The sequence below is a fragment of the Triturus cristatus genome, chromosome 5_2 (genome assembly GCF_964204655.1).
Source record: "Triturus cristatus chromosome 5_2, aTriCri1.1, whole genome shotgun sequence".
Classification (NCBI taxonomy): Eukaryota; Metazoa; Chordata; class Amphibia; order Caudata; family Salamandridae; genus Triturus; species Triturus cristatus.
This window is the reverse complement of record NC_140588.1, coordinates 352,838,660-352,861,555: the sequence shown is the minus strand read 5'-3', so window position 1 is coordinate 352,861,555 and position 22,896 is coordinate 352,838,660. Positions and strand designations below refer to the sequence as shown.

The window sequence follows — 22,896 nt, the reverse complement described above, 5'->3', positions numbered from 1 at the left end:
TGCAAGCCTAACTCACTGAGCTATTGCCTGGGCTGTGTGCCAATGATGCGGTCACTCCATCCTGCAACCTCTTTATGACACCACTTACCTAATATATATATAGATGGTCAGTACCTTTAAGGTGTAAGCTACACCTAAATGTATAGACATTTGGTATTTTGTTGCCTCTTTATTGTGCAAAGGCTACTCTGGGGCAGTGGTCTTGTTTTCTTACAAACAGCACGCGCCCAGTGCAAACAATATCAGTGAATCAGTGTGCACATTAAGGGATAGCTTGGAAAAACCACCAGGATTTATTTTTAATATTTTGGCCATGACCACCTTTCAGAAGAATGCAGTGTATACTAACACAAAGTGAAATAACTTTCAATAGACGGGATCTAATGGCCACTGGAAAGGGGAGGTGGGGCTACCGAGGGTGGTTATGAAAAGATCACCAAATGCGGAGGGATATGGCATCCAGAACTCCTTTATGAGGTACAGTGCTCCCATCATTCTAACATGTGCCCATCTATTGCCCTCAATCTCAAGTCCTGAGTGCAGACTGCAATGCGAATTGGGTGTTTGCATTAAGTTGTGGGGCTTGGAGGCAAGCTGCTGGCCAAAATCTAGGGTATGCAGTTGAAAGTCTAACGAAGAGAACATTTTGGTCACAGAGAAAGCTCATGAGGCCGCCATATCTATTTTATTGGAAGAGTGTGAGGTGAGAGGTATGCTGCAAATATGTTGCATCCTTGTTTTCCTGCCCAGTGATTGGTCCTTCTGATCTGACGTCACCCAACATTACACCAGGGCTTTCAGAGATTCAGCACAGAGCTCTCTTAGGTGCTAGATTTTTAATTGTGGCAGTCAGATGGGTCAAGGTAGGAAAAACGTCCATGTTTTTTCTGCACAGTTGGTGGTGGTTCAAGTCTCTTTAGTTGGGCCCATGCTGCTGCCACACTGATCACACATGATACCATATGGCCGTGAACACCACAGAATTGTATAGAAGATCTACATGGAGAGCTTGGCGAGCAGCAATGAACAACTGTGACACACTTGAAATGTAGTTCCACTGCAGTCTCCATCATTAATTGTGCATAAGTGGTCAATAGACAGGAAGTGTCCGTTTCCGGTGAGATGGAGGTCCAGCTACTGGGGACTACAGGTGAGCAGGTTCATAAATGGGTGATCTGCAAACACGCTGGTCCCAAACCATGCTCTGGTTTAAACGCCCATGGTAGCCACCTACATCTGTATTCAAGCACTCCTAGAGAAGAAATGCCGATAGGCGCAGGTGTAAAGTTCCCAAATTCCACAACCCACTGGCGAGCTCCAACAGGAGAGTATTTCCTACACTAATCCTTTTCATTGAAAGTCTTGGGCCAAAGACCTGAGATATGAATGAAAGGTGAAGGAACCTGGGGATCCTTCAGAGACCGGTCTACCCTCATGCGATCGGCTCCACCTTGAAGAGGCGACATGATGCTTGTAGCTTTTAGAGTGCCAGGAGTAAAGTCTGCCAAGCATTTGACCACTTATGCAGTGTGTGCCTCCTCTTAACAGGAGCGGGACAGGACCATGTCCTGTAGTAGGGTAAGGAACAGCCCGAGCCCTTTGGGATTATTTGCATAATGTGCTTTTACTGAGAGGATTCCTGAGCCCCTTGTCAACTGATCCAAAAGGTCAATAAAATGTGCTTTTACCCTGCTGTGAGATTTCATTGTGCTACAATTAATCCTCAGGATTGCCAAAATAACAAAATTGTCAGTCATAGCTTGTGAAACTCTCCTGCAGCATTAATTTAATTTCCGAAGATTTTATATGTGACTGTTGGAAATACGGTCCCAAGAACGTGGATATTCCGTGTTTATATACATATCGTTTCCACTACATATCCGCCCTGAAGAAGTCAAAGCATAATATGCTATTAGACGAAGCACGTATTGGCTGAAAGTGTAGTTTGTACCACTGCTGTTCCAATTAGATGTGCATGAACTTTCTCTTTGTCTTGAATTGATTAACTGGATTAAAGTGGACTAAAAATGAACAACGCTTGGATTGGACATCTGACTGTTTGAACTTTGAGTGCTCAGAACTTTAGTTTTTAGAGTTGCGAAAATAACGCAGGAAACAGTATTCCCATGAAGCAAATGAACAAAAGCACTGGGAGAAGGGTAGCTGCCAGTGAGAGGGAAGAAGACCTCGTGCTTAATAGAGTTGCGTGCCTGCGGGAGGAGGCTTTGGAAGGGAAGGGGAGTTGTCTGTGGGGTTGATCTATTGGAAAGTGGGCTTTAACTGTGGGGCGAGGGGAGACCTGTGAGAGCACGAGGAGCAGTGGGGCAAAGGGGCTTTGGAGAGAAATGGGGCTGGGTCTTTAGGAAGAGCAGACCTGTTAATCTTTGTTTTTATGAAGAGGTGGCGTTACCATCCAAACCAAATGAAGATTTGCACGATAAATGGACCAGGAGGTGGAGGGCAATAGGTTTGAGGGTGGAGTGGGGTGGGGTGCAGTGAGCCACCCAAGACGTTAACGCACTTATTGGCCAAAGGAACATGGAGAGGAAAATCAGACATTCAGTTCCACGCAGAGGCATGTTTCAATGCCCATGGATAGTGGCAAGCTGTCTGAATTCAAGAACTGCCGCATGCAGTCCTTTCAGACCAGGAAGGAGCCCTGGCGCTGTGGAGATGGTGATTTTTATAGCGAAGCCCTGGGCCCAGAAGAATGATTGAACAAGAGCCCTTGGCAATGTGGATCACATTCCTATAACCAGAGCAGGCATGCTGGGCTGGGCTGAAGGTGGATCTTGAGATGTATGAAGAACAAAAATACACTGGGAGACTGAATCTTCTGATAGAAGTGGAGAGCAAGCGGTGGTGGTGGTGGTGTACGTTACAGGAAACTTGGGCAACGACTGAGGAAGTCAGTAAATCAGAAGGCGTGATTGATAACTATGGGTGTAGATTCAATTTGAAGAGGCGGAGGGACAAATAATGGACATTAAAAGGATTGAAAATGGAAGCTGCCTGGAGAGGTGCACAAAAGTAAAGGTCATATGAGGTCAAAGTAAATGGACAACGAATAGACGAATAACATGGGCTTTCACCGCAAGCCCACTGCCAGGGGTGCACCTTGGCTTTCATAACCCTTCTTCTCTCTTAGCTTTTGGCCCTTTCAGTTGCATATTGAACAGCCCCCCTGTTACCGCACAGCTTCAGGATTTAACTAACCCAGAGGCTCATGCTCCGGTGCATTATGGGCATCGTAAGTGCTCGCCTGGGTATACATTTTTCACATTTTGCTTTTATGAGGCTCTTAATATGGATTTTTCTCTGTAACTCACCGGGAGAATATGAGCAGCAAGGAGCCGTGTCGCATGACGCGTCCGCATCGCGCCTCTTTAGGTCTTCTCTGCAAGGAAACATTTAGTCATTATCTTTTTCCGTAGCGCCACTTCCAACACGTCCTGGTTTCAGAGCGCTGTATATTGCATTGTGATACAAGAGTAAACCTGTATTGACAGTATTAATGTTAAAATGAATCTTGAGTAAGGCGATCAGGACCACAAACCAGTGCAGACAGGTCAGGAGTATGAGAAATTAAGAAAAGGGACAATTAACAATGTGTTAGAGAAGTACAGCTAAACACCGGTTATTCCCTGCTTTACTGCTTTTAGAACCTCTACCGCCACGATGCATCCGGGCGGAGGTGTGCATCAATACTACGTACATTAAGTTTATAGGTGACCTGAAAAAAGATGATACGGGTGATTTGCTGTTGCAAAAGAGAATCAAAATACACTAGATGGAATATATCGGTAAGAAAAGTTAGGACACACGTGCATACGATAGTGTGGGAAACAGGATTGTTAGGCTATGGTCAGACAGGAATTGGTGTCGATACGTGGTACCCCAGCGTTAACAGGCTAGCGCCTTGAAATAAAAGGAGGTTTCACTTTCTGTCAGGAATTGACACTTTGTAGACTGGCACCCGCAGCGAGGTCTACCCCAGAGAAAATTAATTCGATGAATAAACAGCAATGCAAAGGTGCCAGTCACGTTAAGAAGGAAGTCCATAAGAATTCCCAAACAAATTGCGTAAAAAAAAAAAAAAGAACGGAATGATTAAAATGACAGAGCCATGAAAAACAGGGAAGCGCCCTATTTGTTCCTGGGTATTACGTGCGTTCTTTCTCCTGGAGGACAGAAATCCCGTGTACACCTTTCTCTTTTTTAGTTTTCGCAGATATCAAGAAATCAAATCACGCAGTAAACGGAGCATAATGCAAATTAATTCACGATGGCATAAATCAGCATCAAAACAGCGTAAACTAACAATGTGATCATTTTAATGTGTTGCAAAAAGACGCGGTTGATTACACTGTACAAGTGCCGCGTCAGACGATTTTAATGGGAACATTTCCCGATGCATAGCTTTAGAACATTTCATTACAGAATATTTTATCGGTGAGCCATACCCATCTGTGTTCTGTTAATATTGTTAGAGCGCCTCCCAGCGGTAGTAGAGGGAATAGCATGACACTTGTTTGTATAATAAGCTAAATTATTTTTGAGATGCTGTCATTTTTTTAAATTTTTTTTTTACTTTTTCTCCGGGCCACATCCAAATCCTTATCCCAAAAATGTTTGAAGAGTTATCCTATTTACTCAACTCCATCTATCTGGGCTTCTCAAAGAATTCCAACACTCTACCTGCCATAGAGACTTCCACTTTCAAAATAGGCACTCAGAATGCCCTCCTTGAAAAGCTCTCAGGCTGAACCCTTAATCCTTACCAGTGTCCACAGCGGGTTACCTCAACCTCTTATTCTTCAAAATCTTTCAAAGGCTAGCCTTAATCAGAGAAACACTCCACCCAGGGCTCGAGTCCAGGGTAGACGCCCCCTACCCACTATTTTCAGAGCAAAGCTGGGCACTTTCAGCGGAGGGCCACGTTCCTTTCCTACTTCTCCCGGAATTCACAGAAATATTCTGAATTATCCGGGGGCAATTTTGTGACTCCTTATCCGGGTGTAATTTTGTGACTCCGGGACACTTTAAGCAGCACCTGAACCAGGTTGTCTGCTTTTGTTCTGAGGAGCAATGTGTAGGTGGGGAAGGGCTTTATCAGATTCCAGCGCCGCCCACAACAAAAGCCGAAATTAAGGGGCCATGTGGCCTCTTTTTATAGGAGTATGCTGGCTGGGAGCTATAGGGAGCCTCACACCTAGATGCAGTGGAGGGCATACAAAGGCACACATGTTATCACTTCACAGGTGCTTAAGAGAGAAATGCTTTTGACTTTGTTCAGTCCCTGTATATAAGAGATATGTATACATGGTAAGAATGTCAGATGTGTTGGTCACCCCACTATTTACACAAATAATTTAAATACTACTATTTTGTTTTATTTCTTTTATAGCGCTTTAGCACTACAGTAGTGCTAAAGCTCTAAAAAAGAAAAAAAAATAATAGTGGTATTTAAATTATTTGTGTACATGTGATCTAAAGCACTCCGACACCATGCATTGGGATGAGTAGTGCTACTGTTGGTTACCCGCTCTGAATTTACCGTTCTGCATACCTCTACTGCCGAACAAGCTGTGGCTTACCATGGATGGTGCAAGTACAATAACCCTTTAACACTCCCTTGAGACTCAAAAACAAAACACAGGCTTCCATTATCCTTGCACTAAGCTTGTAATGAAGGCCATTGTCCTCTTCATTCACTTCTCCACCAGCTGTGATACAATGAATCACAGCAGGCTACTATCAACTACACCTAATCTGGGCAAGTGTCTCAGTTCTTCTTCACCAAAATACTCCGCCACTTTGTGTATGGCTGACTCCAAAACTCTATCCTACACCCATAATCTCTTTACACACTGTATCCCTTGACCAAAACATCTTCTTTAGTTTTGCAGCGTGAATCTTTCTGGACTCACTATGCTGTGCATTATTCCGCGGTTTGGTGGTTGGGTCCGGAATCGTAGTCTTTCTTTTGTCTTTTTTTTGTGTGTTTTTTGTAGCCCAGGTGGGCGTCGACGTCCCACCATTTGGTGTACTTCTCGTGACGTCGTCATGCTTCCTGCGGAAGTCCCACCTCGGGGCGCCATCTTCAGATTCTTTTTTCCGCCGTTGGGTCTGGATCGTCAACGTGAAACTCCAGAGTTTTTTGCGAAGAAAGAAGAAAGAGCACGAGTTTCATCACAGAAGAAGTTGAGGAAGACTACAGAAGGAAGATCAACGAGCCGGGACGACGAAGAAGGAGGAGAACTTCGAGATCTTCGACGTCCAACGGAGAATGCGCACTCAGGGACACTGAGCGCAGGAATGGACAAGACACCCTTTAATTTCTGCCGTAACTGCCACCATAAATACGTGCAGAAGGACCAACACCCGGTCTGCAACCTTCGCCTGCCAGTCGACCACGAGAGCAAAGACTGCAACGCCTGTTCCGCCTTCACACCGAAGACACTCCGGGTGAGAGAGAGACAGAGGAGAGCCAACTACAACATGGAGGGCAAGGGACAGGCCCCGACGCTGTACTAACTGGGCCTCTCCACCGACGAGGAAGACCACGTCGCCGAGGGACCTGAGGACTTCACGGTCGTAGAGACCGATAAGAAAACGTCTGACAAGGTAGGAGACACGGCGAACACTAAACCCTCGACAGGGCCCCGAAAAACAGAGTCAGACTCTAGAAAAACAGAGTCAAAGTCCTCGAAAGGAACACCGGCGCCGAAACTTTAGACGGCCGCGAGTGGATCCAAGGACGAAAGGCACAGCGGATCATTTGAGAAGGACTCCCAGGTGCTGAAGACCGACGAAAAGCAAAGGTCGTCGAAGCAAGGCCAAGAACTTGGGCGCTCGGCTTCGAAAGATAAGGTCGCGTCGAAGACTGCTCCGAACTGGAAAAGAAGAAGAGTAGGATCGAGGCAGAAATGGAGAGCATCTTACAAAGGAAAAAGGAGTTCGACGAAAAGATGAAAAAATTCACAATTGCAACGAAACCACCATCGATCATCGTTGAGGTCGAGGAATAGGAAGCGTTCGAGGCCGAGGAAATGTCCAAGACTCCCGGAGATGAGGAAGAGGACCTTTATGATGAGGGAGAGGAATACGAGGAACAACAATCGGACTACGGCTCGGCGTCGTCGACGACACAGGACCTGGAGTGGCAGGACCTCGACGCCGAAAATCCAGAAGAGCCCGAGGAGACTTACCCTTTGAGGCCTTCGCCACCAGATGACATTGGAGCTTACAATATGGTCGTCAAAAGCACAGCAGCAGCTTTTGGCGTTAAGCTGGAGGAAGAAAAGCCAAAGGCTGACTTTTTACTGGAGACACTGCTCCCCATCCAAATGAGGAGCTAGTTCCTCCCCATGCTACAGAGTGTCATGAACCAGGGGAAGGAGGCGTTCAAGGACCCAGCTACATGTAGGTCCATCACCCCCAGGACGGAGAAAAAATATAAACACTCCTCCCAGGACCCTCCATACATCAAAGGATCCGTCACAGCGGATTCCATCATTGCATCTACTGCCAGGAAAAGGGCTAATATCCCGGCTACCTCTGGACCACCACCAGACAAGGAAAGCAGGAGGATGGACCTGACTGGGAAAAAAATTGAGAGAAACGCGGCGATGCACTGGCGCATGGCGAACTCCAATGCCCTACTGAACAGGCACCAATACCAACATTGGGACGAAATGGGGGAACTAATCAAGCACCTCACCGAACAATACCAACAAAGAGCTTCACATCTAGTCGAGCAAGGAAAGAATATAGCGAATTCTTGCCTTAAAACAGTCTTGGATGGAGCAGAAACATCAAGCAGGTTGATGGCAATAGGAATAACTGAAAGAAGGCAAGCCTGGCTCAGGATCTCTGGCTTCAAGCAAGAAGTCCAGAACAACATCCTGAACACCCCTTTCAACAGAGAAACGCTGTTCGGAGCGCCAGTAGATGAAAAACTCACACAGCTCAAATAGGAGAACGAAACGGCAAGATCCATGGGGGCACTGCAATTCAGAGGGATGCGTAGAGGTACCCTGACACGGCGACCTTACGGAAGGGGAGGAAACCAGCCGGGAACGTCACACCAGACATTCCAGCAGGGCCATCAAGGTGACAATCAAGGACAGCAGGGGCAGCAGAAACAAAACTGTCAGTACCAGTCTCGGGGCCAGTCCTTTCGCAGTAGGGGGAACGGACGAGGGCAAAGACGGAGAGGGGGAGAACAGCCCGCCTCTAAGTGACTTCGCCCGGAGAGGAGTGCTCACCCACAAGATCCCTCCGAGGGTAGAGCACAGAAGATCCAAAACGAGAGGGTTACACAGACCAACCGCCAACGAGCATGCTACACCGGTAGGCGGCAGGCTGAGACATTTCCTTCAGGAATGGCGAAACATAACAACAGACAAGTGGATACTCAACATCATACAGTTTGGATACTACATAGAGCTGGAAAGGAAACCACCAAACAAAAAACCAAAGAGAAGGGAACACTCCGGACAGGAGCTGGTGCAACTCGTAGAGGAAGCACAAGAGCTACTCCAAAAGGAGGCCATAGAACCAGTACCACTCAAAGAAAGGAACAGGGGAGTGTACTCAAACTACTTCCTGGTACCAAAGGTGGACGAAGAACTAAGACCCATCCTGGATCTACGGTTCCTAAACAAGTACATAAGGACGCAGAAATTAAAAATGACGTCACTACAAGAGGTACTCCTGCAAATGAGAGACGGAGACTTCATGTCCACCGTGGATCTCAAAGATGCCTACCTGCACATCCCAATGAACAGGCAGCACAAACATCTGTTAAGGTTCTCCATCAACAAAGAACACTACCAATTCACAACCTTGGCATTCAGACTAAAGTCCGCACCAAGGGTTTTAACAAAATGCCTGGCGGTAGTGGCAGCGTACCTGCGGCGGGAAGGGATTCAGGTGTACCCTTATCTCGACGACTGGCTAATAAAGGCAAGTTCACACGAAAGATGTCAGGAACACGCACAACGGGTCACAAGCACACTAACGAAGCTGGGATTCTCAATACACTGGGGGAAATCCTCTATGGAACCAGAACAGGTGAAGATCTTCCTGGGGGCTCAGATCAACACCATACAGGGAACGGTTGTGCCCAGCGACAAGAGAACACTGGCCCTGCTGAAGGAGACGTGCCTCTACCAGAAGGGGCGAGCTCTGACAGTGAGAACAGCGAGCAAGATCATGGGGATGATGGCGTCATGCATTCACCTAGTTCCCAATGTACGTCTACACATGAGACCATTCCAGGAATGGCTGCAACAGCAATGGTCACAAGCAAACTAAAGTTGGGAGGATCTAGTGGTTGTAACGCACGCAGTGCAAGAAGAGATAGCATGGTGGAACAAGGAGAACATAACTATAGGGAAGCCCTTGACACCACCAAGCCCAATGGTGACCATCACCACAGACGCATCCCAGATAGGATGGGGAGCACATATGAACGAGCTCAGAGTGAGGAGTCTGTGGACTCCAGCAGATGCGGTCAGACACATCAACTACCTGGAATTAAAGACCGTAATCCTAGCCCTGAAGGCCTTCCAGAAAAAACTGTACAACCAGAAGGTGTTGATATAAACAGACAATACAACAACGATGTTCTACATCAACAAGCAGGGAGGGACACAATCAATTCCCCTATCCAACCTGGCTCAGGAGATTTGGAGATGGGCCATCCCACTCAAAATAGACCTGCTGGCCATACACCTACCAGGGAAGGACAATGTGGAAGCATACTAGCTCAGCAAGCAGACTTCAGCATCCCACGAGTGGGAGCTCAATGGACAGGAAACGCAAAGGCTATTCAGAAGGTGGGGTACACCGACAATAGACCTGTTTGCAACACACCAGAATGCAAAATGCCAAAACTTCGCATCCAGGCAACCAGAAAAACAATCCCAGGGGAATGCCCTATGGATAAGTTGGTCAAAAACATTTTCCTACGCTTTTCCACCAATACCACTGATACACAGGGTACTCAACAAGTGCAGGACCAGCCACATGACGCTGATCCTAGTCGCACCACAGTGGCCAAGACAGACATGGTACTCACAAATAGTGGAGATGGCACAGGGACCACCACACAAGTTCACCAAAAGAAAAGACTTACTCTCCATGCAGAACGGAGAGGCTCTACACCCAGAGCCAGAGAGCCTCGGACTAGCGGCATGGCTCCTGAAGACAGTTTGCACACCTTAAGCTACCTCAAAGCACTATGCGAGTGCTCCGGGAGGCAAGGAGACCAACGACACGAAAATGCTATGGGGAAAAATGGAAGAGGTTCACACAATGGTGCAGCAAAAAGAAACTGCAAAACAAGTTGACAAAGGAATCAACAGTGCTGAGATACCTCACGCACCTACTAAAGGCTAATCTATGCTCATCCTCGCTAAGGGTACACCTAGCAGCGATTGTAGCCTACACATGAGGTGAGATGGGTAAAAGTTTCTTCACATCACGAGAAGTAAAGAGATTCCTGGAAGGGGCGAAGAGGATAGCGCCACCAAAGAGGATGCCGCCGCCGGCATGGAACCTCAACATAGTCCTAACGGAACTTATGAAGGCGCCCTTTGAGCCCATCCACAAGGGCTTGTTTCAAATGCTAACAATGAAGACAGCCTTTCTGGTGGCAATAACCTCGCTGCGCAGAGTCAGCGAGCTGCAAGCGCTAACACTGCAAGAGCCTTACATCCAAATACACAAGGACAGAGTCGTGATGAGAACGGACCCACACTTCATGCCGAAGGTGGTGTCGGCATTCCATATGAACCAATCAATACAAATACCAAGCTTCTTTCAGAACCCAGCCACAAGCGCTGAAAGGGCACTGCACACTCTAGACGCTAGAAGGGCGGTGATGCACTACATCGAGAGAACCAAGGAGCACAGGAAAACAAAGCAGTTTTTTGTGTTGTTCGCAACCAGGTTCCTGGGTAGGCCAGTAACAAAAAGCACCATCACGCGATGGATCGCACTAACTATACAATTCTGCCACAAACAGGCAGGGCAAGAACTATCGGAAGGGGCACGGGCCCACTCCACGAGGAAGAAAGAAGCAACAATCGCCTTTCTGGCGAACACACCCATTCAAGACATATGCCTGGCGGCAACATGGGCTTCAGTGCACAAGTTAACTAAGCACTACTGCGTGGATATACAAATTAACAAGGAAGCACAAGTAGGACAGAAGGTGCTTCAACATATATTCAACGACCAACACTCATCTTCCACCCAGCCGTCATAAAGATGACAAACCGCTACAAAATCTATGCACAGCATAGTGAATCCAGAAAGATTCACGCTGCAAAACGAATAGTTTCTTACCTGTCGGTGTAGTTTTGCAGCTTGAAGATCTTTCTGGATTCACTAGCGAACCCACCCACCTCCGCCAGAAAGATGAGGCTGGAGAATAAGGGGGAAAGACAGAGAATGGAGAACAAAAAGAGACTTAAAGAAATGTGAGAGAAGATATGATTAAGAAGAAATACTGAAAATTGCCAAGGGTTAAAAAAAAAAAAAAAAAAAGAATCCGAAGATGGCGCCCGAGGTGGGACTTCCGCAGGAAGCCTGACGACATCACGAGAAGTACACCAAATGGTCAAACGTCAACGCCCAAAAGAAAGACTACGATTTCAGACCCAACCACCAGACCGCGGAATAATGCACAGCATAGGGAATCCAGAAAGATCTTCAAGCTGCAAAACTACACAGACAGGTAAGAAACTATTCGTTTCTCCTGCTAAATATTTTCTGGTAAAACGCAGTTCACCCTCTTCATTATTCCATCCCCACCAGAAAGTGACCTATAGTGTCCCAACTGGATGACACTTTCTTATGTCTAAAGCAACGAAGATGTTTAAAATTGACTATCAAGGATAACATGCAAGGCTGTCTCTTCTTTTATTTCATTCCCATCTCTCAACACACTTACCTCCCCTCCATCCATTAATTTGGGCTCCTTATTGAGAGCTATGTGTGTCTTTCCACTTTCATTACCTCAACCTTCTGGTAATCCCCTCTCCAAAACCTTTTATCTGTGTTAGTTTCTAGAAAACAGGACTGCTGAGAGTGAGGATCGCCTCATTGGTCTTTCACACTAGCCCTTCCCACCTCTGGAAAGGTTTTCAGTTGTGCTTCCTGCACCCTGTTAAACCTCTTTTAAATCTCCACTATTCTCCTCCCTTGGACATCAGACAGACTGGCTTGCAGGACACAATAAACTCCTCAACATAATCTTGACGTTAGTCCTTTAGTTTGCCCACCTTTCCTTAGCTCAAATTATCTTCCTGTGCACCTCACCCCTTCTGTTCATGAACTCACCATCACGTAGCCAGCCTAGCTCGCTCTCCCTCCTTCCCGGTGCCATTGGCAGTTCTCCATTGAAATGTTCTTCAGATAGAGAATCTACCTCCCAAGGACCTTGGGAAGAGTTTGCGAGCCGGCTGTCTAAACCCCATTGTGCAGCCCTATATTTCTGCAGAACCATATGCAGCCATGCCATCACTCTCAAAGGGCATTGGACGGATGGGAGGGGACCACTGTCCGTAAACAGCCTTTCAGAAGGTCAAAGCCAAGTAAAAACTCACATGTGGAGGGGAAGTATCCAAATCTATCCCTAACAGGAGGACTAAAAGGATATGGTGCACCTCCTCCAAGTCACAGAACCTCCACCTATCAATTACATATGTAAATACTTCGGTAGTGCCTCCTGTAGATGTTGTTTATTTGTGACCTTATTGATAAACTGGTGTGGAAGACCCTCCTGCCACCAGAGAAGATTATTTCCTTTCCAGCCACCACTGAGCTGTGTCACCCACATCCTTCCACTATGGTGTGAAGATCCTCCTGACCTCATGGGTAAAAGTGGATCCTTTTACCCAGCTCCACATGAGGCCCAGAAAGTGGATCTGGCTAGAAGAATGACACCTCCCCCCACCCCCTGATTCCTTTGATAGAAATTGAAAGTATATTCTGTAAAATTTGGATTGCTGGGCGGCCATGATTTTTTCCTCGGTTGGTGTAAGACTTCTATTTGAGTAACGGGGTGAGTAGTCGAAAACATTTACGCACGATATGCTTTTCTTGCACCAACCTTACAAGGGGTTATCTAAGGGGCAAATAATAGATTCCTTAGAATGTCCTTATCTCCATCAGCAGTAACATGGACTGAGCTCAAAACTTATTATAATTGAGGTATTGGAGAGATTAATAGTGTGCAGGAATCCAAAACTTCAGTATATAGGTACAGAATGAAGCATGCAAGACCTAGAGTTCATAAAAGGGACAACGTATGGATCGCTACCACAGAATGTGTGTGAAATGATGACAAAAGGACACTGGACGGAAACAGTCTTTGGAAGGATGTGAACCCCTTATCCTGTTTGGCTACAAATAGATTTAGAATACAAAAGACTGTGTGCGTTGTTAGAGCTCCAAGGCATTCATTCTCTCAACTCCTGCTTTAGCTGTCAATCAGCCGGCTTACTCTTACTGGTTGGCTAGAATGTGTCTGTGGAGTCTTTAGAGAATCCTTACAGCACAATTTTTTACTTATTTAGAGGGCCCAAATAATACAAATGTAGACTTTCTAGCAAACGATTACATCAGTCAGTTTCATAAGGACAGGAGATCAATGGGGTTGTTGGAGGGGGGGTGTTTCGCAGGTTCCAGTCCATCAAGGAGGGGGTCAGTCGAAGAGCCAGGTTTTGAGGTTTCTTGGGAAGATGGGGAGCGATGTTAGCGGTCTGAGGTGGAGCAGAAGGTCATTCCAGGCTCTGGCCGCACAGAAGGAGGAGCTGCCTCCCGATCTGGTCTTTCTGGTGCGGGGGACCACGGCGTAGGAGAGCTGGGCTGATCGTAGGGTCCTTTGGGGTGCGTGGAATTTGAGTCGGCTATTCAGGTATGCTAGTTCGGTGTTGTGGAGGGCCTTGTGAGCGTGGGTTAGCATCTTGAAGGTGACTCTAGCTTCGATGGGGAGCAAGTGGAGTGTGCGCAGGTGCTGGGAGATGTGGCAGTGTCTTGGCAGGTTGAGGACCAGTCTTGCAGCGGCGTTTTGGATGTTGTTTAGCTTGCTGGTGAGGTTTTTGTTTATTCCGGCATAAAGTGTGCTGCCGTAGTTGAACCTGCTGGTGACCAGGGCGTGAGTGGCGGTCTTTCTGTGTTCGAGGGGGATCCATTTGAAGGTCTTACATAGGAGGTGGAGGGTGTGGAAGCAGGAGGACAAGACTGAGTTGATCTGGTGGTCCATTTTGAGCTCTGAGTCCAGGATGATTCCCAGGTTGTGTGCGTGGTCCGTGGGGGTGGGCGGGGGGCCACCAGGTGTCGTTTCAGGTTTCTGGATTTGTGCCCATGATGAGTACTTCCGTTTTGTTGGTGTTTAGTTATAGGCAGCTGTTTGTCATCCATTTGGCGACGGCTTCCGTGCCTTCTCGAAAGTTGTGTCTGGTGGTGTTGGGTTCGTTGGATAGGGAGAGGATGAGTTGGGTGTAGTCTGCGTATGACACAATGTTGAGTCCATAGGTTCTGACGATGGGGGTGAGCGGAGCTATGTAGACGTTGAAGAGCGTAGGGCTGAGGGAGTACCCCTGGGGGACTCCGCAGGTGGTAGGTGTAGCGTCCAAGAGGAAAGGGGGGAGTCTGACTCGCTGCGTTTTGCCGGAGAAGAAGGAGCGGATCCAGTCGAGGACCTTGTCTTGGATCCCTGCGTCGTGGAGTCTGCGTATTAGGGTGTGGTGAGAGACTGTGTTGAACGCCGCTGAGAGGTCGAGGAGGATGAGGACTGCTGTTTCTCCTTTGTCCAGTAAGGTACGGATGTAGTCAGTTGCGGCGAGGAGGGCGGTTTCCGTACTGTGGTTCTTTCTGAAGCCGGATTGGGAGGAGTCGAGGATGTTGTGCTCTTTGATGAATGTGGCGAGTTGGCTGTTGATGGCTTTCTCGATGACTTTCGCTGGGAACGGGAGCAGGGAGATGGGTCTGTAGTTTTTGAGGTCGGTGGGGTCCGCCGAGGGTTTCTTCAGGAGGGGGTTGATCTCAGCGTGTTTCCAGTCGTCAGGGAACAAGGCGGTTGCCAGGGAGCAGTTGGTGTGGCAGAGCATGGGTGCGATGGTGTCGGCGGCTCTGTTGAAAATGTGGTGGGGGCAGGGGTCTGTGGAGGCCCCGGAGTGGATTGACTTCATTGTCTTCAGTGTGTCTTTGGTGGTGAGGGCTGTCCAGTTGTCGAACACTGGCTTCAGGGTGTCAGGGGTGGTTGGTGAGGGTTCAGTGTGTTGGTTGTCTTCATCAAAGTTGTCGTAGATGGTCTTGATTTTGTGGTGGAAAAAGGTGCTGAGTTTGTCGCAGAGGTCTTGTGAGGAAGGGATGTCGGTGGACTTGCTGGTGGGTTGGGCGAACTCCTTAATGATGTTGAAGAGTTCTTTGCTGTTGTGTGCTTGAGTGTAGATTCTGTCTTCAATCGCTTTTTCCTCGTTTTTCTGATCAGTTGGTGGTGGGCATTGGTGGCGGATCTGAAGTTGTTGTAGGCTTCTGTGGAGTTGGTGTTCCTCCAGGCCTTTTCGAGGCGGCGGCAAGTGCGTCTGAACTCTAGAAGTTCGGTGGTGAACCATCTAGCTTTCTTGGCATGGGTATTGTTGTTTTTCTTGAGGGGGGCTATGGTGTTGGCGCTGTCGGAGATCCATCTGTGCATGGTTCGGGCTGCGGTGTTGGCGTTGTCGTTTTCCACGATGGTTGGGGTGGAGTTGCTGAGTGAGGAGGTTAGCTGGCCGTCGGTGATTCTGGTCCAGTTTCTTCGTGGGAGCAGGTGCTGGTGTCTGTGGATGGTGGGTATTCTGAAGATGAAGTGGACGCATCGATAGTCAGTCCATGGGAGTTTGGTGGTGTGGCTTAAGGTGATGGAGTTTCCTGTTGTGAAGAGGGGGTCGCGGGCATGTCCTACTGAGTGCGTGGGTTCGGTCACGATCTGTCAGAGTCCAATGTTGTGGAGGTTGTCCAGGAGGGATGTCGTGCTGGGGTCCAGTTGGTTGTCGAGGTGGAAGTTGAGATCTCCCAGTGGGGTATAGTTGGTGGACGCAATGGCATGCGGTGAGATGATGTCCGTGATGGAGTTGGCGAGAAGTCAGTGGGGTCCAGGGGGTCGGTAGATGAGGGTTCCTCGGAGGGTGGAGTTAGGGCTGGCCAGTATCTTGAAGTGAAGGTGTTCCATCAGATCTGTGGGCTCGTTGGGGAGTGTGCTCAGGCAGAGGGTGGATTTGTGGACGATGGAGATTCCTCCCCCCGGGCGGGTGGGGCTGTCCTTCCTGGAGATCTTGTATCCTTGGGGAATGGCAATGGCGATGTCCGGTCCCGAGGTGGTGTTGGTCCAGGTTTTGGCAAGGAATGCTACGTTTGGGGTAGTGCTGTCGAGGAGGTCCCGGATTTCAGTGGCATGTTTATGGAGAGATCGGACATTGAGGAGGATGCATTGCAGGGTCTTCGGTTCGGTTGTGTTCTTGCGTGTGGATTGCGCTGGGTCAGTGGTCTTGGCGGTGCTGCAGGTGTGCCGGCAGCGGTGACAGCTGAAGGGTCCGTGGGTGTCGGCTGGTGATGCTAGCTTGCAGTTGTTGTTGGGGCGGCCTGGGTTCAGAGCGTGGAGTGCTGCTGGGTCATAGCGTTGGCGGTGCAGAGATCCAGGGTTCCTAGCGCTGGTCACAGTCGGGTGGCAGACGGGCGCAGACGAGCTTGCCTTTGGTGCCCCTACGGCGCGGCCATCCTTAAGTAGGGGTTGGGGAGGGCTGGACAGCTGGGAGCCGGGGAGGGGAGCTGGATTGGGCCTGTCGCACTGGTCGTGCTGGGTGGAGGGGGGGGGGAGAGGGGCCGCGGGGGCAGCAGTGGTGGAAAGAGCAAAATTTGGAGCAAGGGTTCTTGGGGAGAGACCAGAAGCAGCTGAGATCAGAATGTGGGACTCAAGTAGGGATACAGAAAGTAAAGGACGAGGAAAAGAAAGAGGGGTGGGACCATGGATACACTTATGAGTTGTTAACTTAAGTCTGAAGTGAAAATGCAGCCCAAAAAATAAAAGGGAAAAAGGTGAGCTGAATGTTGGAACATCTACAAGAAAGCGACAAGTGACGTTCAAGAATGGTGTGGGTGCAAGCAAAATAATAGTTGTATAATAGTCTGGTCTTGAAGCAAGGCTTGATGAGGGTTTTGGTATCCTGAAACTTGACAGGAGGATGGCTATAGTACAACCCTCTACAATGGTAGAGCGGTGCAGTGATCCGAGTGATGCAAATGTTTGCATCCATGCATTTTTATTTATCAGTGACTAGGTTTTACAGCATCTGTTTCTCTTTCTAGGGGCGGCGGCCTGGGTCTCGTCCTAGCCAGTGCAGGATTTGGCATGCTGACAGCGCCCATCATGGAACTTCATAATCAGAAAGGCTACTTCCTGCACCACGTGATCTTCGCCTGCTGCACTCTCATCTGCATCATTTGCATTCTCCTGCTGCCCGAGAGCACCAACCAAAGCCTGCCAGAGAACATTCCTGCTGGGGAACACTACACCAGGCAACCCCTCATACCCCACAAAAAGGGCGAGCAGCCCCTTTTACTGACTAACTCTGAACTGAAGGACTATTCGGGGCTCCATGAATCCCCAGCCATGGGGGAGCGCATGTTGGAGAACGCCACAGCCAACGGGATCAAGACTCCCTAACACGGTTGCCTTGCGAGACGCACACTTTAAGGCGGTTATTTTGCACAGAATCACCGACAAATGATGTGATGATCAAAATGGTAGCGGGAGGACTGAGCTCTGCTATGATGCCACGTTTACCATAGAAAGTTCAGTCAGTGCAGAAGGAGCCACAGAAGGGTTTGGAATTGAAACATCCTTCAATAGAGGGAAAACATGTCACACATTTCCAAATGTAATACTGCCATTTAGATACAAAATTTATTTTCAGACTTTTCCTGAGCACCTTTCTTTACTCATTCCATGCGTGGACCTCAATCAGAAGGCGTATTTGTTCCAAGAAGGGTGCACCACATAGGAACTTCATGCAATCACAAGCTGCACACGTGGGTGTGGTTGGGGCACCAATGTCTGACCTATCCCTACATTGTGTGATATGGTGATCTAAGCAAATGAATCCTTATGTTCTGATATTAGGATCTAGTGCTCCTTTTAAGAAACCACATTGCTTCAGGTTTGATTTACTTTCTGTGATGTACCGGGCACCATTTTGATTCACTGAAGTTGGTTGTCGCGATCTGTCAGTGAAACGGCTCGTTCTAGACAACACCTACAGAATAACTCTGACAGAACACCCCAGCTCCACACAACCCTCTTAATTCGTAGTTCCTTTTAGACAATGTTCATGAATAGTTTCTGATATCACATCACCAATCTCAAAAATCTCTCAAAACAATATGAAAGTAATGTACTTTGAACAACAGATTGCGCAATATTCCAGTTGTCCTCTTAGAAAAAAGGGAGTGCTTTGCAAATTCTCAGTGTAACAAATCTTCATAGACCGCGGAAGGTTTGTGGTACACTTAGCTGCTCCATGTCACTTTTTCCAATTGCGCCACGCAGATCCACTATTTGTGACAGACCCATGCATGGCTGTGCTGGCCACACATGGACAGATCACAATGACTGTAGGCAGTGGAATTCGTGTACTAGTTAATTCAGTTTAAGCTAGTATGGTGCTCTCACCTGGTTAACGTGTGTTTGTTTAATGAAGATGTCAGGTGAATATAGAAATCTTGGTACGCCCGTATGGAATCTAGTAGTATTGTGCGTGGGTACAATTTTCTATTTAATCCAGAGGCTGAGAGTTGATGGTACTATGGGTAACCATCATGTTCAGATTAACCACTTAGATTAACAGGATCTAACTTTCTTTACTAGTCCTTCCTAATGTAGAAGGAACAAACCTCTGTTCTCAACCCTGTGGAAGGAAAAGCAGTGGGTCATTTTAGTGCTGCCTCTTGAAGAGTTAAGGTCTAGGTTCGTCTACAATACAATCTCACAAAAAGGGAATATATGTTTGGTGCATTTGCCACATAATGCACAGCAGTAGGCCCTGACACCAGCACACACAGCAGCAATATATCTGTCAAGGTTTACAGAAAAGTAGGCACACTTTTTGCCATGGGATACCCCACAAAGTACACATCAGTGGCACGCCATGGTAAGTCTCATTGGTTTACACAAACTGAAAATAGGGGGCTTTGTTTCCTATTTTTCAAGGTCCCTAAACTGCCGCACAGCACCAGTACTGCACAGTTCTGAGACGGGTTGGAGAGCTTAGTAACTAAGGCTCTACATATTTTCTTAAAAGTTAATAAACACTTAAGTGAATGTGAAAGGGAAAGTAAATATGGATTACTTGACTTTGTAGTTAACACTGAGGATCATATGATGGCTCAGTGCCACTGAGACATCATTATATGTATGCATTTTGTGTCCATCTCTTGGTAGTATAGGGTGGACGTGTGATATATAAGTAAATTTTGCACTACTGTGAGTCAGGCTTGTCCTATCAAAGCAATTAAGCTTTCTTGGAATTACTTTTTTGTATTGTGCTTTTTCTCCAACTTCAGGCTTTGGTCTTCACAATAAACCAGCAGTACCACAAACCCAGAAAAGAAATCCAACAAATGAATTGAGGGGTTAGGCCAAAGCAAAAGATTACATAAATATTTTCTCAGCTCTTGCATTTTTCAGGAGAAACAGAGGTCCATTTTATTATCTTCGCCAACTTCAAAACAGTCATCCTTACTTGGGTATATAAAGCACACGGATCTCACCACTGATCGCGAAGAAGCTCTGCTCATGCAAGAGACGTACAAAGCATGACTGGAGCATCCTCTTATTGTCAGACTTGTGGTAGTGCTGACCCTTTAAATCCCCAATAATGTGCCACTTTCTGGTGCCAAATGTATGGAATGCGTTTCCTTTTTAATATAGGTCACGTTGCAAGTCAATGACCAAATCGCACTGGTATCTGATGATGATGTAAATTGATAGCTATTTTCAGGCAATAGCGAGAACATGCTCCTGTGTCACCAGGCCACGTAGGCAAATGTGCAATTTAAACCATCGAAATGACGTGGACTGGTCTTAGTCCTTGGGCCAAGGTAGCCTATGTCTACAAAACTGTCCTTAAGTCGCTGAGGATCAGGGAATCGATTAGGACCTGGCACACTTATGTTTTTTAGCTGGGCCTTTCAAAGATGTTTTGGCTGGACACAAGCATTAGAATACCTCTCAGCAGATTGTGGTGTGTGACCCAAAGCAATGTCAAAATTGGGCAAGGAGGAATGAGATGTGGGCAATGTGTATTTTGCGTTTCAAATTTCAACTTTCATGAACCCAGTAAAGACTGTCTTTGCCAGGAGTAAAGTGTTTGGTGTTGTCTCCAAAATCAAAACTCAGGCCGCAAAGTTCACAATTTTGTCAAATTGTGGAGTGTGTCAACTTGACGTAGTTAACTTTGCGGCTTAATTTCCCACAAAAAAGTAGGTTCTGCATTTTTTTGAAATACACAAAACCGAATTTTTACGAAGTTTTTCCTCTATTTTTTAAAATGTCAACAAATGTGTGAAGTAGCCATGATTGACGAAGTCCATCTTTACACGGCCCTGTTTACTATGACTGCACTGGCATTGCAGCCTTTTGAACGCAGTCTGCGGTGTCTGCTATTACATACTAGAAGAGGCAGGGTTAAAGCACAAGCAGATCTAGCCAGGATCTTGCTTAAGTCGATGCCTATGCAGGTGAGTATGGCCAAGGAGAAACGCAAAAACCTTGCCAGATTGCCAAATATCCCGAAAGTGAAGCCCTCAGCTGTTCAAATTGCTCCAAGCACAGCACACTGCCCCCATTATACATTGTCAGATTGAAAATGGCGCCCTGTGGTTTCCACCCGCTTACAGAATTTTTATTTCTTCACTCTCGCAAGTAGTTTTAAACATATTTATATTTTTAATAGATCGTACGATGGAAAGGGAATTCCCTAATTTCAAGAATGGTCAGCAACTCGTTTGTAGAAGCAATTTCAATGTTACATTTTTTCAATAAAATTTTATCTGTGTATTTTGTTGATGTCTTTAGACTTTAGAGTTGTGCGGGTCTGAGGAGAAGAAACTATCTCAAGTCATCAAGCTTATTTCTTCAATTGACCCCTTTCATCCCCTTACCAAGCATATGCTCCATTAACCAAATATACGAAAAAGAGAGAGCGATCTAGTTTGGGGGACCAATGCATTTCTCTTCAAACAATGGCAATAAGAGGGGGAGGGGTACTATATAAGGAATTGATCAGCAAAGCAGATCACTAGTTGAACCTACCACTGTTTAAAAAAAAAAAGTGTTTACTTATCAACTGTCTTTTGTTTATTTCTATTCTTTTTTTTGTGCAGCAGGTAATCCAAATTAAAGTGTTTACCTTCACAGTCACCTCTGTCAAGTTAAAACCACATGTCACGAAACGGGAAGCGGAAGTGCCATTAAATTAGCATTTCGGTGGCTTAAGTGCTCATTTAGGACTGCTACAGCACAGAGAGCACTGCCATCTGTTCAGGTTTGGGAGGGATCTCGGTTTAGTGATGACCCTCTTCTACACTACTGTTTAAGGTATTTCTGAGAAGCTTCGCTTGAATTCTTTATTCGTTCCGTGATGTGATGATGGGTAGTGCAACCGACCCCAGTCTATTGGCATGCGAGTGAGACAAGCTCCTCCATGTTCAAATAAGGATTTTATTGCTAAAACTGGGTTTTAGTTTGAGTGTCTATGATCATGATTTAGTGAGGTGGTGCTGATCTGTAGCACAAGCTTAAATTGAGTACTGAAATGTCTTACAAGCTAAATGTCTGCATGGTGTTTCATCAACTGTATCTACTGGGATTTCTTTAAGTGTACTGTAAATGTACATAAATAAAATAATATATGTTCCCCCCCATTATTGTATTTATTTACTTGCTACGCTGAGTTTTAAAATCCTATGTGTTGGTATTGACGTTTTGCATACTTGACATGTTGATGCTTGTCAATATGAAGACCAGAGCATTGGAGCTTCTGGATTCCAAATAAGGATTGGTCAGACACAGAATCAAAATATTTCATTAGGTTTTTAATGGTGCAAGAGGGCCGATTATTTCTTAGGAACGCAGCTTCCCCTGACCCTGCTGGACACCATTTGAATCTCAGTTAGAAGTGAATTTCTGGAACTACTATCTAGAACTGAAAAATACTTCTGAAGGTCCAGAAGGTACATAACATTATAGAATGTTGTGTATTGCCTCATCCTTGAGCATCTGCCTGAAGCTCATAACAGAATATTTGCCACGGCAGACGCCACTTTGACTATGTTCCTAATAAAGGTGGGCCCTCAGACAGACATGGACGCCATTTTGTCAATGTTTCTAATAAAGGTAGGCCCTCAGACAAACATGGACATGTGCTGGTATGGACGATGAGCGTCTCTGAATTCAAAGTAGTTCACTTTGCCAAAGAGAATATGGTCCCTCTCTTGCTTATGGCCTTTTTACAATTACCAAAGTTCTGGAAACCTTTTAAGGTACTCTTTGTCCCGGACTATCGGCATTCTACTGAGAAGTGCCGGTACTCTCCAATAAAAAGCATTGAAGAAGTGCAGCACAAAGAGTACTAATACTGTCCCCTTCAAATTGAAGTGCCGGTACGGAGTCCCTGATAGTACCTGCTCATTTAAAGTACAGAGTGTAAGTTAGCGCGTGCAACAAGCTCAATTTTAGCCATGCATCAACGTTTGTGCTTGCGTTTTTTTATTTAGTTTATTGAGGTATTTGTGTAGCATGACTGTTCCCAGCGGGTGAACACTTTACATAAAAAAGCAGGA

The 22,896-nt window shown here is 46.6% G+C and overlaps 1 protein-coding gene across 1 annotated transcript in view; it reads left to right on the top strand.

The window, feature by feature from the left end:
• Positions 1 to 21,978, top strand: part of SLC22A23 (solute carrier family 22 member 23) — a 579,898-nt gene extending 557,920 nt beyond the window's left edge. Inside the window, exon 10 of the mRNA XM_085607175.1 lies at positions 17,365 to 21,978. Within this exon, the coding sequence (XP_085463301.1) occupies positions 17,365 to 17,722 (358 nt within the window). The 3' untranslated portion in view covers positions 17,723 to 21,978. The remainder of the gene's footprint in view (positions 1 to 17,364) is intronic.
• Positions 21,979 to 22,896: the final 918 nt, after the last annotated feature.